Source organism: Colobus angolensis, unplaced genomic scaffold (genome assembly GCF_000951035.1).
Source record: "Colobus angolensis palliatus isolate OR3802 unplaced genomic scaffold, Cang.pa_1.0 Scaffold383, whole genome shotgun sequence".
Lineage (NCBI taxonomy): Eukaryota > Metazoa > Chordata > Mammalia > Primates > Cercopithecidae > Colobus > Colobus angolensis.
The window spans coordinates 2155473-2174889 of record NW_012117188.1 but is presented as its reverse complement, the minus strand read 5'-3'; the positions used below and the strand labels follow the sequence as shown (position 1 = coordinate 2174889).

General features: G+C 38.8%; 1 protein-coding gene across 5 annotated transcripts in view; it reads left to right on the top strand.

Moving 5' to 3' along the window:
* The window catches only part of LOC105520647 (chromosome unknown open reading frame, human C5orf28), a 43157-nt gene extending 24656 nt beyond the window's left edge, over positions 1 to 18501 (top strand). For 3 of the 5 annotated variants that reach the window (XM_011954488.1, XM_011954490.1, XM_011954491.1), the window contains 2 exons: positions 9746 to 10131; positions 17433 to 18501. In XM_011954488.1, the coding sequence (XP_011809878.1) occupies positions 9820 to 10131; positions 17433 to 17768 (648 nt within the window). In that variant the 5' untranslated portion in view covers positions 9746 to 9819 and the 3' untranslated portion in view covers positions 17769 to 18501. Of the gene's footprint in view, positions 1 to 9168; positions 9327 to 9745; positions 10132 to 17432 lie in introns of all 5 variants that reach the window. The other 2 variants (XM_011954492.1, XM_011954489.1) reach the window with 2 other exon arrangements.
* The last annotated feature ends 916 nt before the right edge of the window (positions 18502 to 19417 follow it).

The following is a 19417-nucleotide window of genomic DNA, read 5'->3' as shown; positions in this document are numbered from 1 at the left end:
AGAACAGACGGGGAAGTTTTACAATGTCTTTCCATACAATGTCTGGAATCTATAGATAACATCAGTTGCTAGGTCAGGGGTCAAATTTTAACTACCAGGCTTAGGTCAGGCAGGCCTAGGCCTGGTTTCAGGTCTGGTTCCTAGGTGCCGGGCTACCTGCCTTTAGTTTTGCTTCTCTTTCCTTTTCTGAGTACAAAAAAAAAAAAAAAAAAAAAAAACACTTGCCAGGTCAGGGGTCGAATTTTAACTACCAGGCTTAGGTCAGGCAGGCCTAGGCCTGGTTTTGGGTCTGGTTCCTAGGTGCCGGGCTACCTGCCTTTAGTTTTGCTTCTCTTTCCTTTTCTGAGTATAAAATAATGTGAGAGGGTCTCTCTCTTCCCTCAGTTCATTTGGTGAGGTCATGTTTTCCTGGACGGTGTTGATGCTAGTAGATGTTCTTCAGTGTCTGGGCATTGATGACTTAGGCATTTATTGTAGTCTTCGTTGTCAGGGCTTATTTGTACCCGGCCTTCTTGGGAAGGTTTTCCAGATATTTGAAGGACTTGGGTATTATAATCTAAGCTATATCTGCTTTAGGGGGCACTCCAAACCCAGTAATGCTGTGGTTCTTGCAGACTCATAGAGGTACTGCCTTGATGGTCATGGACAAGATATGGGAAAATTCTCTGGATTACCAGGCAAGGACTCTTGTTCTCTTCCTTTACTTTCTCTCAAACAAAGAGTGTCTCTCTGTGTTCTGAGCCACCTAAAGCTAGGGTGGAGTAACCCAAGCACCCCTGTGGCCACAACTACTGTGACTGTGCTGGGTCAGACCTGAACCCAGCATGGCACTTAGACTCACCCAATGCCTGCTATATTCACTTCCTGGCCACTGCCTGTGTTTGCTCCACGCCCTGGGACTCTACAATCAGCCAGTAGCAAAGCCAGTCAGGCCTGTGTCCGTCCTTTCAGGGCAGTGAGGTCCCCCAGGCCCTGGTTGGGTCTAGAGGTGCCATATGAGAGTCAGGGACTAGAGTCAAAAACCTTAGACGTCTATCTGATGTTCTATTGCACTGCAGATGAGCTGGCACTCAAACTACAAGATGCAGTCCTTCCCACTTTTCCCTCCCCTTTCCAAAGACAGAAGAGCCTGACTCCATAGCCACCACCACCCCAGGTCACAAAGAGTACTGCCAGAATACTGCTGATGCCCCTTAAGGCACAAGATTTCTTTTTTTTTTTTTGAGACGGAGTCTCGCTCTGTCGCCCAGGCTGGAGTGCAGTGGCCGGATCTCAGCTCACTGTAAGCTCCGCCTCCCAAGTGATCTGCCTGCCTCAGCCTCCCTCAGCCTCCCGAGTAGCTGGGACTACAGGCGCCCGCCACCTCGCCCGGCTAGTTTTTTGTATTTTTTTAGTAGAGACGGGGTTTCACCGTGTTAGCCAGGATGGTCTCGATCTCCTGACCTCGTGATCCGCCCGCCTCAGCCTCCCAAAGTGCTGGGATTACAGGCTTGAGCCACCGCGCCCGGCCAAGGCACAAGATTTCTTAAGTCAGTTTGTGGTGGATGCTGCCTGGCCTGAGACCCACCCTTTAGGGCAGTGGGCTCCTCTCTGGCCCAGGGCAAGTCCAGAAATGCCATCCAAGAGTCAAATCCTGGAATCAGGGACCCCAAGTGACCACGTAGTGCTCTATCCTCCTATGCCTGTGCTGGTACCTAAGGTGAAAGACAAAGTCCCCTTTAGTTTTCCCGCTGCTTTTCTCAAACAGAGGGAGTTTTTTTCCCATAGCCACCACAACTGATAATGTGCTGAGTCTCATCTGAAGCCAGCAAGTCTCAGAGGCTCACGCAAGACCCTTGATGTAGTACCTGGGTATCACTGGTGGTTGTTCAGGTCCCAAGGGCTGTTCAGTTAGCAGGTGATGAATGCTGCCAGTTTTGGGTCCTGTCCTTCAAGTCAGGGGGTTCCCTTCTGGCTCTGAGTATGTCTAGAAATGACATCTGGGAACTAGGGCCTGGAATGGGGGCCTCATGACTCTGACCTGTGCCCTGTCCTGCTGTGGTTGAGCTGTTACTCTCCTCAAGCAAAAAGAAGGGGTCTCTTTTGGAGCCTCAAGATGTGCAGCATGGGGTTAGGTGAGGGTGATGCCAGCACGCTCTTGGCTGCCCCAACTGGTGTCTCAGTATGTCATGTGCCCACCCAGTTCACTGTCTCTGGGCCTAGTTCAGCTCTAGGACTCACCTAAGGGTTTCAGTCCTTATGGCCTACACTGCCTTTCAAGTTTACTTGGACACAGAGGGCACTGCAGCCCTCAGTGGCGAGGTTTGCAGAAACTCAAATTCATACCGATGGAATGGGCATTTCCCCTCTGGCTTGGGCTAATTTAAATGTTCCCTCTGTGGCTGGACATCAACTGAGTTTAGTCTGGTTTTCCTTTCTGCTGTAACAGGACAGCACTGAGTTCAGTGCCTCAAAACTGCTGTGTTCTCCCTCCCTCAGTGCCCAGAGATGCTCTCTGCCCCACTCTGCCACTTCTGGGGTATAGGGGAGGGGTGGCGTTAGTGACTCAGGACTATTTTTGCTTTTTTGTGTTTGTTTGTTTGTTTGTTTTTTACCTCTTCTGTGCTTCTTTCAGTGGTGTGAAGTTAAAACCAGGTACTGTGAGTCTCACCTGATTTTGGGTTCTTATGACGGTGTTTTTTTTCTGTGTAGATAGTTGTTAACTTGTGTTTGGGGATGACCAATGGAGCCTTCTATTCTGCTATTTTGCTCTGCCTCTCTAATTCAAATATGTGGTTAACTTTTATAGGGGTTCCATGAACATTTGAAAAGAATGTGTGTTGTTTATAGCAGGAGTCCCCACCCCCAGGCCATGGACCAGTATGGGTTCATGGCCCATTAGGATCCAGGCCGCACAGCAGGAGGTGAGCGGCAGGCTGGCAAGTGAAGCTTCATCTGTGTTTATAGCCACTCTCCATCACTCACATTACTGCCTGAATTCCACCTCCTTTCAGATCAGTGGCAGCACTAGCTTCTCATTGGAGAGCGAACCCTATTGTGAACTGCACATGCAAGGGATCTAGGTTGCGTGCTTCTTATGAGAATCTAATGCCTGATGATCTGTCACTATCTCCCACCATCCTAAGATGGAACTATCTAGATGCAGGAAAACAAGCTAAGGGCTCCCACTGATTCTACATTATGGTGAGTTTTGTGATTATTTAATTATATATAACAATGTAATAATGATAGAAATAAAGTACACAATAAATGTAATGCACTTGAGTCATCCCAAAACCATCCCAAAACCCCAGTCTATGGAAAAATTGTCTTCCATAAAACCAGTCCCTGGTGCCAAAAAGAATTGGGACCACTGCTTCATAGCATATGAAGTTATACACCTGAGTATGAAATAAAATTTATAAATTATATTATTCAGATTATACCTTTTTTTGACCATTTAATTTTTTACTGCTATGTTGTTTGACATGTAAGCATCCTCTTACCCCATAGAACTTTACTGCGATGTGAATATTTTATCCCTTTCAGTTCTAATTCATCATTTTTACCTTGAATTCTGTGTTTGCAGTTAACATTACCATTGCTACTTAATTTTGTTTGTATTTCTTAGACATATATTTTCTCATCTCTTTATTTTCCATATTGTTAAGACTTTTTGTTTGAGGTGTTTTGTTTTGAACAATAACTTAGTGATGTTTTCTTTTGCCCCAATCTGATTATGTTTGTCTCTTTCTAGAGAAATTTAACACATTCACATTTGTTGTGGTATTTGTATTTTATTTGGTCCCTATTGCTTTTTGCAGAGTAGCGGGTGAACTGGGGGGAAGTAAGGTTTTTTTTTTGCTTTTCTGTCTTGCTGTATTGATCAAATTTTCTTTATTTGTCTCCCTTCCTGCTAGAGATTGAGAAGTTCTACTACTCAGTTTCCCCTACCCCCAAAATGATGCATGAGTGTATAATTTCTAAGGTAAAACTTTTAAAATTCACGGTTGCCACATAGGTGCCATAATTTAGCTATGCGTAGAATGCTGCAGTCTATGGTCTTTTTCTCTCAGAGTTCTGTAAGTGTTACCTCACAATATCCTGACATTTAGGGTTGATGATAATCACATTCTCTTTCTTTTGAAGATAACATTTTTTTTTTTTTGACATAGAAACTCTAAAGCTTTTCTCTTTATTTTTGGAAATTTTTTTTCAATGCCCAACTCTTTGTCTTATATTTTCCCCTTAAGCTTTGGAAAAATTCTTTGCAAATGTTCTCATTTACTAATTTTGATGTTTGAAAGATTCATGCCACTATGCATTGCTTCAGTGCATAGTAGACTTTGCACTGAGTTTTTATTTGGGTAATCAACTTTTTCATTTCCATAGTTTCTTATTTTCATATTTCTCCTTTTTAAACAAAAGCCTGCTGTTTTATAATCAATGTACATTCCTAACTTTTTAACATTTTTGTTGGAGTATAATTAACATGTAATGAACTGTATATGTTTAAAATATATAGTTTGATACGTTTTGACATATGTATGAAACTGTGAACCATGAAACTATCACCACAGTCAAGATAATGTACATATGCATCCCTTACCAAAGTTTCCTTATGCTCCTTTTTAATCATTCCTGCCTCTACTGTCTTCAGGAAACCATGGATCTGCTTTCTGTCACTATAAATTAGTTTGTATTTTGTAGAATTTTAAATAAGTAGAATTACACTATGTACTCTTTTAAAAAACATATTTCTAGGCCAGGTTCAGTGACTCACGCCTGTAATCCCAGCACTTTGGGAGGCTGAGGTGGGAAGATTGCTTGAGGCCAGGAGTCCCAGACCAGCCTGGGCAACATGGTGAAATCCCATCTCTACAAAAAAATCTAATAATTAGCCAGGCATGGTGGCCTGTGGCTGTGGTTCCAGCTACTCAGGAGGCTGAGGCCGGGGGATCTCATGAGCCCAGGGCATAGAGGCTCCAGTGAGCCATATTCACACCACTGTACTCCAGCCTGGACAACAGAGCAAGACCCTGTCTCGAAAAATAAAGAAAGAAAGAATTTTTTTAATTAAATAAATACAAATGGAAACATATAGCCAGGCATGATGGCTCATGCCTGTAGTCCCAGCTACTCAGGAGGTGAGGCAGGAGGATCACCTGAGCCTAGGAGGTCGAGGTTGCAGTGAGCCAAGATCAAGCCACTGCACTCCAGTCTGGGCAACACAGTGAGACCCTGTCCTCAAAATAAATAAATTTAATTTAAAAATTTCTAGGCCGGGCGCGATGGCTCAAGCCTGTAATCCCAGCACTTTGGGAGGCCGAGACGGGCGGATCACGAGGTCAGGAGATCAAGACCATCCTGGCTAATACGGTGAAACCTCATCTCTACTAAAAAATACAAAAAATTAGCCGGGCGAGGTGGTGGGCATCTGTAGTCCCAGCCACTCAGGAGGCTGAGGCAGGAGAATGGTGTAAACCCGGGAGGCGGAGCTTGCAGTGAGCTGAGATCCGGCCACTGCACTCCAGCCTGGGTGACAGAGCAAGACTCCATCTCAAAAAATAAAAAAAGAAAAAAGAAAAAAATTTCTAAATGAAAATTTCAAACATACAGAAAAATAGAGAACAATATAATGAACTACAGTACATCTATTACCTACATTTATAATATTGTTTTGGTGGTTCATGTATCTAATTTTTAAAAGTAAATTGGCTTTATTTTTAAGTTTTTGTAAGTTTTTCTAATTAATAGACTTTATAAACTGATATGGTTTGGATTTGTGTCCTCACCCAAATCCTATGTCAAATTGTAATCACCAGTGTTGGAGGAGAGGCCTAGTGGGAGGTGACTGGTTCATGGGGGCAGATTTCCCCCTAGCTGTTATCATGATAGTGAGTGAGTTCTCACGAGATCTGGCTGTTTAAAGTGTGTAGCACCTTCCACTTCACTCTTCTACTCTGGCCATGTAAGACGTGACTCCTTCCTCTACCTTCCGTCATGATTATAAGTTTCCTGAGGCATCCTCAGCCATGCTTCCTGTACAGCCTGCAGAACCGTAAGCGAATTAAGCCTCTTTTCTTTGTAAATTACCCACTCTCAGGTAGTTCTATGCAAGAACAAACTAATACATAAACCTGAACAGCAGCTTTAGGTTTACAGAAAAATTGACCCAATATTATAATGAATTCTTATAGATGCCCTTTGCCCTGCATACATTTTCCCCATTATTAACATTTGCAATAGTGTGGTATATTTGATACAAGTAGTGAACCAGTATTGATATGTTATTATTGACTAAAGTCCATACTTTACATTAGGGTACATCCTTTGTGTTGCACAGTTCTCTGGGTTTTAACTGTGTAATTTTTGTTTGACGACTTTCACTTACTATAATTATTTCAGGATTCATTCATGTTTTTATGTGTATCATGTGTTTGTTCCTTTTTGGTCTACCTTTTGTTTATTCACATGTTTATGGACATTTGAGTGTTTCCAACTTGGAACAAATTCAGATAAAGCTGCTATGAACATTCACGTGTAAGCCTTTGTGTACACATATGCTTTGGGAAAATACCTAGAAGTGGAATGACTGGGTTATATGGTAAGAGTATGTTTAACTTTCTGAGAAGTTGGAAAACTGTTTTTCCAAAATAGTCATACTATTTTTTATTCCAACCAGCAGTGTATGCGTTCTGGTTGTTCCACATCTTTGTCAATATCTGGGATTGTCAGTCTGTAATTTTAGTCATCTTAACAGGTGTGTTTAATATCTCAGTTTTTAAATTTGTATTTCCCTAATAATTAATGGTGATGAACATATTTCTTATTCTTATTGTCTATCTGTATATCACACATGGTAAGGTACCCATTTTCACATCTTTTGTCCATTTTTGTATTGTCTTTTTTTTTTTTTTTTTTTTTGAGACGGAGTCTCGCTTTGTCACCCAGGCTGGAGTGCAGTGGCTGGATCTCAGCTCACTGCAAGCTCCGCCTCCTGGGTTTACGCCATTCTCCTGCCTCAGCCTCCCAAGTAGCTGGGACTACAGGCGCCCACCACCTCGCCCAGCTAATTTTTTTTATTTTTATTTTTTAGTAGAGACAGGGTTTCACTGGGTTAGCCAGGATGGTCTTGATCTCCTGACCTCGTGATCCGCCCGTCTCGGCCTCCCAAAGTGCTGGGATTACAGGCTTGAGCCACCGTGCCCGGCCGTATTGTCTTTTTTTAATTACTCTGTTTTGAGAGCTCTTTATATATTCTGGATCTAAGTCCTTTATCAAATATAAGATTTAAACATTGTTTTCTCTTTCTCTTAACATTGTCTTTCAAAGACCAGAAGCTTTTAATTTTGATAAAGTTCAACTTACCAACTTTTTAGTGGATCAAGATTTTGGTATTGTATCTGATAACTCTTTGCGTGACCCAAGGAGACAAAAATACTTTATGTTTTTTTTCCAGGGATTGTATCTTTTTATGTTTTATTTACATTTAGATTTGCGATTCATTTTGAGATAATTTTTGTATGTGGAGTAAGATATGGATTCAGGTTTATGATTTTTGCATATGGATATCCATTTGTTCTTGCACCATTTGTTGAAAAGAATATTCTTCCTCCACTGATTTATCTTTGCACCTTTATCAAAAATTATTTGACCAGGCTGGGCTTGGTGGCTCATGCCTATAATCCCAGCACTTTGGGAAGCCAAGGATCACTTGAGGCCAGGAATTCCAGACCAGCTAGGAGTTTGAGGCCTCTCTAGAGATAGGGAGACCTTGTCTCTTTGAAAAAAAAAAAAAAAAGAAAAAAGGGCATGGTGACACACATATGTGGCTGCAGCTACTCAAGAGACTGAGGTAGGAGGACCTTTTAAACCTGGGAGGTAAAGGGTACAGTTAGCCATGACTGTGCCACTACACTCCAGTGAGGCTCTGTCTCAAATAAAAAATTGGCCAGGCACAGTGGCTCATGCCTGTAATCCCAGCTCTTTGAGAGGCTGAGGTGGGTTGATCACTTGAGGTCAGAAGTTCGAAACCAGCCTGGCCAACATGGTGAAACCCATCTCTACTAAAAACAAAAAAAATTAGCCAGGCATGGTATCGGGCACCTGTAATCCCAGCTACTTGGAAGGCTGAGGCAGGAGAATTGCTTGAACCCAGGAGGTGGAGGTTGCAGCGAGCCAAGATCACACCACTGCACTGTAGCCTGGGAGACAAAGCGAGACTCCATCTCAAAAAAAATAAAATAAAATTGACTAGGTATGTTTGGTTCTATTTCTGATCCCACTCTGTATTCTGTTAGTCTGTATGTTTGTCATTATACCAGTACTACACTGTTTTGATTACTGTAGATTTTTTTTTTTTTTTTTTTTGAGACAGGGTCTCTGTATTGCCCAGACTGGCATGTAGTAGCACAATTACAGCCCACTGCAGCCTTAACCTCCAGGGCTTAAGCAATCCTCCCACCTCAGCCTCTCAAGTAGCTGGGACTACAGCCATGCGCCACCACGCCTGGCTAATTTTTTGTTATTTGTAGAAACAGTGTCTCCCTATGTTGCCCAGGTTGGTCTCGAGCTCCTGCCCTCAAGCGATCCTCCTACCTCAGCCTCCTAAAGTATTGGGATTACAGGTGTAAGCCACTGTGCCCAGCCTACTGTAGCTTTATAATAAAACTTAAAATAAGATGGTATAAGTAGTCCTCCAACTTAGTTTCTATTTTTCAAACTTGTTTGATTCTTCTAGGTCCTCTGCAGTTTTCAAATATATATAATGAGCTATGCATAGTTTTTATTGCAGAACAGAAGTTGATTCATTACAAATAAATCAGTTATTCTTTAGTCTCAGGATTAAAACAAAACAATGTAAAAGAAAAAACTTCATGTGTCACACTTTAGGTAGACAGATATTTTATAGCTAGGTAAATAATGTCAATATTCTGTGCCACATGAGAACTCAGCATAGAATTATGATTGCATTTTTATATCAGTTAAGGTCATTTGGTTCAAGGCAACAGAAATGAAATGGGGATTTATTGGGAAAATGCTGGGACAGCTCATTGAAGTGGAGGGTGAGCTGCAAGATCCAGGGTAGCTCTGAGAACCTTTAGACATTCAATGTTAAGTACTCACTGTCTTCATGATTCTATTAGCCTTTCTCCTTTGTGTCTCTCTGAGATTTTGTTTTCCTAGGCTATTTCATGTAGTGGAGTCCATGGCCTCCAAGAAGAGGAACTTTCTCTACCAGCTCCACTAAGAAAAATTTTGGAAAGGAATCTGATTGGCTCAGCCTGGGCCACTTTCATTACTAAATTAGTCACCTGTATTAGGGAAATGGAAAACTCTAATTGGTGAGCTCTGCAGTTTAATGTGAGAAAGTTTTCCCAAACGAAGGGATTACTCTTGTCAGAAGTACGGAAAGTAGTTGTTGGGTACACAAACCCAATGGATATTCACTACCATGTACTACACACAGCTGAGAGAGAGAACTATTTGATGACTTCAAGCAATAGATTGCAGTTGGTGGGCTTTCTGAAATTCTCCTTGATACATACCATTTATCCTGTTTTTCCTAAAAAAAAAAAAAAAGAAAAGAAAAAACTAATCTATTCTCCTTAGGCTATGTGGCATATTATATATAACATGTAAAAGTTGCCAGTATTTACATCTTGGTTTTATATGTGAAAAATTATTGCTGATACTGTTTCATTTAAATATTATATAGCAGTCCATAATCTTCATTCATATTTTTCTCTACTTTCTCCTTTAGGGTGCTGGAAATGTAAACAAGAATAGACTGTTCATTCCTGATGGCTTTTAGTCTATACTAACATATTGTTTGTCATGGCATCCGAGACTGAAAAGACCCATGCTTTACTGCAGACTTGTAGCACTGAATCTCTTATTTCCAGCCTTGGTCTGGGGGTATTTTGCCTCGTAGCTGACAGACTTCTTCAGTTTTCTACAATTCAGCAAAATGACTGGCTTCGTGCTCTCTCAGATAATGCCGTACATTGTGTAATTGGCATGTGGTCATGGGCAGTAGTCATTGGAATAAAGAAGAAGACTGACTTCGGAGAAATCATTTTAGCTGGATTTTTAGCCTCTGTTATTGATGTCGACCACTTTTTTCTAGCTGGATCCATGTCTTTAAAGGTAAAAAGCATAGGCTTAATTTTTCTGGCATTTAATTTCCTTAGCACTGTTTTGCTGATCTTTACAGCATCATTTAGAACTAGAGAGGATTTGTCTTAAAATAGGAAACACATTCATTTAACCTTTTTGATCACTTAGTACTTCCCTAAAGATGCACACAAATACGTTGCTAATCAAATTATTTGCCATCACAAACTGCTATGGATTCACATAGAGCAAAGACCCATGAACTCTATGTACCTAAAGAGTTCAGTGCTGGCTTACAGAGGATGTGTTTAGCCAGGTCTTAAAGAAAGTATTAGCAAACCGGTTTAAATTAACAGGGGTCATTCTCAAGGCTGTCCTAGTTCTTTTTGTATCAGTGTACTTTCTTCAGGAGCACACTTAATATTTCCCCCTTATTCTTTATGTTTTACAGTTAGTATGCAGCTCGTAAGTACTCCATAAAAGTTGAATAGCTTTAAGATGATTCCCAGTCCTGAGGAATGACTTGAACAGATTAATTCCCCCAGTCCCTTTTGGGGCCAAAGGCATGTATTTCAATTGGACTGGATAGAACACGGTCCCTTGTGGAGAAATTGAGGAATTTCATTGAGGCATTCAGAAGTTTAGTTATATATCTCACAAATGAACTAAACTTAAATGTTGGTTCAGATAATATTTTCTAAATGTCAGAAGATTTGCCTACATTTTATGTGTTTACGATCTATAAACATTTCAGGAAAGAAATCTAAACTCATAGAGCAAGGACTTTCTATTTCATTCACCCCTGGCCTAGAACAATGCCTAGCTTACCTAGTAGATATTCAGGAAATATGAGAAAAGTGAATGAGAAACATTCACTTTTTCCTATTATATGTCGGGTACCAGGTATTTCTCAGAAATTGTTTCACTTATTTAGAAATTTAATCAGTAAAGAATCAGTAATTGCTAATTAAAGACAAACTTTTGTGCTATAAATAGAGTTAACATAACATTTTGTTTAAGATTGAAATAAGAAGACTTGAGTTTGAATCCTGTTTTTCTGGTGTTAGCAGAGTACTTTCTTTTTTTTGTTTGTTTTATTTTAAATTTTTATGGATTTAGGGCCACAAGCATAGTTGTATAACGTGTATGTATTGTATAGTGGCAAAGTCTGAGCTTTTAGTGTACCCATCACTCTAATGCTATACAAATAGTATTTTATCTCTCACCTCTTCTCACCCTCCCACCTCTTGGAGTCTTCAATGTCTATTAATTCCACTCTGTATGTCCATGTGTACCCCTTGTTTAGCTCTTGCTTACAAGTGAGAACGTGGTTTTTTACCTTACTGTTTCAGCATCATTTCACTAAGGATAACGGCCTCCAGTTCCATCCATGTTGCTGTAAAAGACATGATTTTATTATTTGTATGGCCAAGTAGTATTCCCTCTTGGGGTCTCCAATGTCTGTTATTCTACTCTGTATGTCCATGTGTACCCCTTGTTTAGCTCTCGCTTACAAGTGAGAACACGTGGTTTTTTACTTTCTGTTTCTGCATCATTTCACTAAGGATAATGGCCTCCAGTTCCATCCATAAAATCAGACACGATTTTATGATTTTTATATGGGCAAGTAGTGTTCTATGGTGTGATTATATGTCACATTTTAATCCAGTCATCCACTGATGAACACTTACGTTAATTCCATGACTTTGCTATTGTATATAGTGCTGTGATAATCATACAAGTGCATACATTTTTTATGTAATGATTTCTTTTTTTGTTGTTGTTTTTTGAGATAGGGTCTTGCTCTGATGCCCAGGCTGGAGTGCAGTGGTGTGATCACGGCTCACTGCAGCATCAACTTCTTGGGCTCAGGCGATTCTCCCACCTCAGCCTCCTGAGTATCTGGGACCATAGTTCACATGCCACCGTGCCAGGCTAATTTTAAAAACATTATTTGTAGAGGCAGGGTCTCCCTGTGTTGCCCAGTCTGGTCTCAAACTCTTGGGCTCAGGTGATCCTCCAGCCTCAACCTCCCAAAGTGCTGGGATTACAGGCATGAGCCAGTGTGCCTGGCAGTAATTTATTTTATATAATAACTTATTTTCCTTTTGGAAGATATTCAGTAGTGGGATTGCTGGATCAAAAGGTAGTTCTACTTTTAGTTCTTTGAGAAATCTTATACTGTTTTCAGTAATTTATATTCCCACCAACAATGTATAAGTGTTCCCTTTTCTCTGCATCCTTGCCAAGATCTGTTGGTTTTTGACTTTTTATTAATAGCCATTCTGATGGTATGTGATGGCATCTCATTGTGGTTTTAATTTGCATTTCTCTGATTATTAGTGATATGGAACATTTTTTCATGTTTGTTGGCTGCTTATTTGTTTTCTTTTGAAAAATGTCTGTTCATGTCCTTTGGCCACTTTTTGATAGGGTTGTTTTTTCTTGTTGAGTTGTTTGAGTTCCTTGTAGATTCTGGATATGAGCCCTTTGTCAAAAGAACCCTATTTTCTCCCATCCTGTAGGTTGTCTGTTTACTCTGTTGATTATTTCCTTTGCTGTACAGAAGCTCTTCAGTTTAATTAAGTTCCCTTTTCTTCTTTAATATGTGTGTTCTCTTCTAATATGACCTGTTCTCTTCTTTCTTCATCTGTAATATGTGGATTATAACATTACTTACCTTGCGGGGTTGTTGTGAGGATTAAGTAAGCATGATAAGTGACATGGCCTGGTAAATATTAACAGTAAATGGTCCAGGCGTGGTGGCTCACGCCTGTAATCCCAGCACTTTGGGAGGCTGAGGCGGGTGGATCACGAGGTCAAGAGATCAAGACCATCCTGGCCAACAAGGTGAAATCCCGTCTCTACTAAAAATACAAAAAAAATTAGCCAGGCGTAGTGGCAGGTGCCTGTAATCCCAGCTACTTGGGAGGTTGAGACAGGAGAATTGCTTGAACCCGGGAGGCGTTCTGAGATCATGAGCTGAGATCATGCCATTGCACTCCAGCCTGGGCAAAAAGAGCAAAACTCTGTCTCAAAAAAAAAAATAAATAAAGGAAAAAGCAATAAATAAATAAAACAATAATGAAGCATTATAAAATATGTGATTCATAAATGTATTCATCTAGAATTTATTCTTTTATAATTTTTAAAAGCATTTGGGCTGCATAGCATATTTATCCTTTCATTCACTTAGAAGCACTATTGTTAAGAATATGAGCTATAGAATTAGACAGACCCAGGATCAAATCCCAGCTATATCACTCATTAACTGCACAGTATGGGGGAAGTGACTAGCCTCACTGCCTCAGTCTCCTCTGCTGTAAAATGCTACCTACCATATAGAGTTGTTATAAGGATCAAATGAGATAGTGCACATAAAGTACAGCATAGTGCTAGTATTAATCATTATTTTTGAATTAAGTATTAAAATATTTTACATTCACCATAGGTGGTATGTGATTATCAGTAATAAATATCAAACCTGAATAAGTATTCATGGCAGTGATCTACTTTTACTTCTGTGATTCTATGATAATTCCATTTTCTTTCGTCATTCATCGTTTTTCTATTAATAAAAAAATCAAAGGCCAGGCACAGTGGCTCATACCTGTAACCCGAACACTGGGAGGCTAAGATGGGAGGATCGCTTGAGGTCAGGAGTTGAAGAGCAGCTTGGGCAACAGAGTAAGACTCCATCTATACAAAAAATAAAAAAACTAGCCAGGCATGGTGGTGTATGCCTATAGTTCCACCTAATCAGGAGGCTGAGGCAAGAGGAACACTTGAGCCCAGGTGTTTGAGATTACAGTGAGCTAAGATTGTGCCACTATACACCAGCCTGAGCTTTGAGACAGCAGAAGTCTCTGTCTAAAAAAAAAAAAAAAGCTACATTGATATTTTAGAAATCAGCAAACAACAAGAATTTCCAGTTTCTTTTTTAGCAGCAATTAATATAAATAGATGTTAATTCACAAATAAGAATGTAAAGAATCAGTATGGCTGTGAATATATCCAGAGCATAACTCAACATCAGGTTATTGCTTTCTTGCAAGTAGTGATTATCATAGGCTCCTTAATCTCATCCTATTGAAAATGTTGTACTTCCTATTAAAGGTGTCGCCAGTCTTTCCAGTCAGTTCTATGATTTATATTTTACTAATATGGATTATAAACTAAACCTTTATTACTATAGTACGTAAAAGTGCTTTTGTTGGGGGGAGAAATCTGATGCCAGTGTAATACTATTGCGTTTGCAAGTTATTTTACCTTTTGCGTGGAGGCCTTAAAAACTGTTCTTTTATCATTATTACAGTAACAGCTCTACTAAATTGTCTTGAAGCTTAGCTTTGAGTCAGTTTTTTAAGATGGGCTCTTGTAATAGATTCGCATTTTTATTTTTAGTTTTCTTGGATCATAGCTTTAAATACTAATTCCATTCTATTCCTTTGTTTTTCTTCTTTAGGGACTTCAATTATACATATGTTGTTTCTTTTTGCCTGTATTCTATTTCAGCCATTTTCTACCTGACTGTTTTTACTCTTTTCCTCATACTATTTTTATTTTCTTGGTTAGTTTCCTGCATTTCTTCTTTTCTTTTCTTTCTTGAGACAGAGTCTTGCTCGGTTGCCCAGTTTGGAGTGCAGTGGCGCAATCTCAGCTCACTGCAACCTCTGCCTCCTATGTTCAAGGGATTCTCATGCCTCAACCTCATGAGTAGCTGGGATATGGTGGCATGCATCACCATACCCAGCTAATTTTTGTATTAATTTTTTCAGTGTGCCTTATTAAACTTTCATTTGACCTGTTCTTCCTTGGACACATTGCAATATAGTCATTTATTAGATTGTTTTTGTTTTTTTCCATACTGAGTTTAATCAATCATTATCTTTTAAAATCTATTTTTTTTTCCATTTTTGAACTTCTGATTCAAGATTTTTTTTTTATGTCCCTATATGGTTGTTTGAGATTTAATTTAGTTTGGAGTCTTGTGATACAATTTTCTTATGTTTTGTGTAGTTTTTTAAAAATTATTATTTTTTTTTTGTATTTGTTACTAGGAACAGGGTTCAAGAGATTTTTTTTTGTTGGGGGGGTTGTTTTTTAGACGGAGTTTCACTCTTGTTGCCCAGGCTGGAGTGCAATGGTGTGATCTCAGCTCACTGCAACCTCCCCCTCCCAGGTTCAAGCAATTCTCCTACCTCAGCCTCCCGATTAGCTGGGATTACAGGCATGTGCCACCATACCCAGTTAATTTTGTATTTTTAGTAGAGACAGGGTTTCTCCTAATTGGGCAGACTGGTCTCGAACTCCTGACCTCAGGTGATCAGCCCACCTCAGCCTCCAAAAGTGCTTGGATTACAGGCGTGAGCCATCCCACTTGGTCTGATATTTTTATTCTGTTTTCTATTTTCCTCCTATACTAGCTTTTTACAGATTTGCTCTATTTTATCACTTTATTTACATGATTCTTTATTCTAACATATTCTTGGTTAAGGCAGTGTTGGCAAAAGGACCAATGATGAACTTAACATATTGTGGATATAGAATTTAAAAACAAAGGTGAAGACGAAAGTAGAATAATAATACAGAAATGGTACATGTTCTGATGAAGTAAAAGTAAAACAAAATGTGGAGGAGGAGGCAGGGAAAGAAGAGTGTAAAATAGACTCTTTGATGTTCAGACCATAGGTGAGAGGTAAAGAATACTAGTTTGAGGAGAGGGTCTATAGAATTCCTTGTTCAAGGGTGGTCTGATTTGACAGTGGGACAAGGTACAGTCTCTTTAATGAGTAACTTTTTTTCATGTCGTGGGAACACTGTCTGATTTTTGTTTGTTTTTCGGACAGGAAACTACATTTCTTCCTTTTACTACTTCTTTTCCTTTTCACCATCTAGTCTCCAAAGGGTGTCTCTCCCTTTCTTACCGTCGTCTCCCCCAGAATCAATACCTTTCAGAGTCTTGAAGGTCCACTTTTAAGTCCTTTCCCTGCAGTTAGTGGTCTGACCTACTAGGACACTCTTCAGTATTTTCACACTTAAACTGAACTTCCTAGTGATAATTTTAGATCAATCTTAGGTTTCCCCTCTTCTCTCTTCAATGTAGTTTTTCCTGACTTGGATGGAAGTGTTTGAGAGAGAACCCACTGATCTGGTGTTTATTTTAATACTTATGGGTAATTTCAAATATGGGCATTCTCTGGCTTCTATTTATGCTGAGGGTTTGAGATTTTGTGTAGTTTTATTTGCCCTTCAAGTTTTAAAATATTTTTAGAGGATATGTGCAGAGATTCAGATTTAGACAATCATCACTATTCTCAGCTTTATTTTTCTTTAGGGATTATCTCACTGCAAATTAGTCTTTAAAGCAGGTGGGAACAAAACCCTACTCATGAATCATTCAGGGATTAAGCCTGAAATTTTTATTGGTTCAGATATTGAGTGTATTTTTTGGTAGTGGTTTAGAAATTTACTGAAGTTTGCCGGACGTCATGGCTTACATCTGTAATCCCAGCACTTTGGGGGCCAAGGTGGATGGATCACCTGAGTTCAGGAGTTCGAGACCAGCCTGGCCAACATGGTAAAACCCTGTCTCTACTAAAAATACAAAAATTAGCCAGGCGTGGTGGCAGGTGCCTATGATCCCAGCTACTCAGGAGGCTGAGGCTAAAGAATTTTAACCCAAGAGGCAGAAATTGCAGTGAGCCAAGACTGCGACACTGCACTCCAGCCTAGGCAACTGAGCAAGACTCTATCTAAAAAAAAAAAAAAAGAAATTTACTGAAGTTTATTTAACTCAATTTTAGAATATGTATTTAAAATAATATAATTTTTCTAAATATTGTAAATAAATTCCGAAAGTGTTTATAGCTAATATAAAATGGATATAACAAAAATATTTCCCTTTTGCCTTCATTAACTAATATTTTATTTGGTTGTGAGATTTTTTTCAGTGCTCTTAAAGACCCTGGATAATTATATAAAACTTCAAATTACACAAACCATACACTTAGGATATAAATTATGTTCATATTGTGAATTTTCTAAGCAAATAATGGGACATTTAAAAAATTAATCACCACATTCCTGAGAACTTGATTTTATTTTTAATGTAAAGGATATCCTGCTCACACTTTTATAGTCTTTATATATATATATATGTGTGTGTGTGTATATATATATAATTTTGGTATATGTATTCTGAAGTGGCATAGAACATGTTTCTTTTGCATGTTCAATAGACTCCGGAAAATATTTTAAAATATTAAGAAGCATGTATAAAATTTCGTTTTGCTAGAAGGGAAATGATACTCACTATTACTTTGCTCCCTCAGGCTGCTTTGACTCTTCCGCGAAGACCTTTCCTTCACTGTTCTACTGTGATACCTGTTGTAGTTCTGACCCTGAAATTTACTATGCACCTTTTCAAGCTCAAAGACTCATGGTGCTTTCTTCCTTGGATGTTATTTATATCCTGGACTTCACACCATATCCGCGATGGGATTCGTCATGGTTTGTGGATATGCCCATTTGGAAAAACTTCTCCTTTGCCATTCTGGCTTTATGTAATAATCACATCATCTTTACCTCACATCTGTTCATTCGTTATGTATTTAACAGGAACCAGACAAATGATGTCTTCAAAACATGGAGTTCATATTGACGTCTGAGGTAACCACACGGCAGTCTTAGAGAAGCAAATGGCTCAGATGATGATAATTAAGAGTAGCCAACATTAAAGTTAATTTTTAAAAACACAGTTAGGTGTTTATATTATTTAATTATTATAATTCTGGAATCCTCTTGCTCAGGAAGCATGTACAACTTTTTTAAAAATTATACTTGTTATTATTGTACTTCTCTCTTCTATGACAACTCTAGTACAATATTAGAGTTTCATTTATTCCACAATACGTTTTTATTGTTTTTTTCTGTTTATCTGGTTTTACTAGTAGTTCTGTTAGATTAACATCCTGTTCATTTTCTGGAAATATACCTGGAATTTAGTCCATTTCCTAGTGAAAAAACAGTTCAAATTTTAGGGTAACTAATTTGTAAAGAGTTAACATTATATTTGGATCCACATTTTCTTGAGATATTGAAATAGTGAAATCGCCAAATAAATGATATCAATCATTTATACAAATGTATAGTTAATGCTAACATGTATTTATTTTCATATATGTTGATCCTGACTGAAATTTAATTTGCAGAATGCTTTATGAGTTATGATTGCTGGCAAAATCTTCAGAGCACTTGTGACACATCATTATAATATCCGGTAGCTAACATTAGATCTAGCTTATTATTTCAGAAATTAATTTAGGAAATTATTAAAACATGTTGACTATAGTAACACTTTACTGAATTAGTAGTTTTTTAGTATCTCTAGCCTAAAATCTCATGTGTTGTGTTTTTGTTTTTTTTTTTTTCTTTTTTGAGACGGAGTCTCGCTCTGTCGCCCAGGCTGAAGTGCAGTGGCGCTATCTCGGCTCACTGCAAGCTCTGCCTCCTGGGTTTACGCCATTCTCCCGCCTCAGCCTCCCGAGTAGCTGGGACTACAGGTGCCCGCCATCTCGCCTGGCTAGTTTTTTTTTTGTTTTTTTTTTTAATAGAGATGGGGTTTCACCGTGTAGGCCAGGATGGTCTTGATCTCCTGACCTCGTGATCCACCCGTCTCGGCCTCCCAAAGTGCTGGGATTACAGGCTTGAGCCACCGCGCCCGGCCTCATGTGTTGTGTTTTAACTGTTTTGTAAAGCATAGCTACATTTAATATTTGTTAATAAATAACATTAACAAAATACTGATATTTGGATCATAACCATAACATTTGAATTCATACAAAAAATAATGACCAGTAATGTCATTTCAAATGTAAATTCCTGAATGTACCACTAAAATTGTTTTAGTTGCTATCAGTTTGTTTATATACTATTCTAAAATATTTTACTAGTTAAATAATTTTTTAATCTGCCTGATACTGAAAGACAGCATATATTTTTTTCAAAATAAAGTTTTAGGAAATTTGCTTTTTCCTTTTTCTTTCAGGTTGATCTTCTATTAAAATGATTCCTGTTTATTAGAGAAGGAAAATTTAGTTACTATACATCTTATATTTGCACAGTTTATTAAAGTTAGTGCCCTAAAGTTACCTGCTTTTCTTTGTGGCATATGTGGCATCTGCTGTCTTCAGATTTTCTTACAGTTTTGTGATTTATAATGCTAGTGATTGGTGTGCCTTATTCTGTGAGGGAGGATGGAGGGTTCATAAAGCAATGCCTTATCCACAGCAGATTTTCTTGTATATTAAGTTAAACA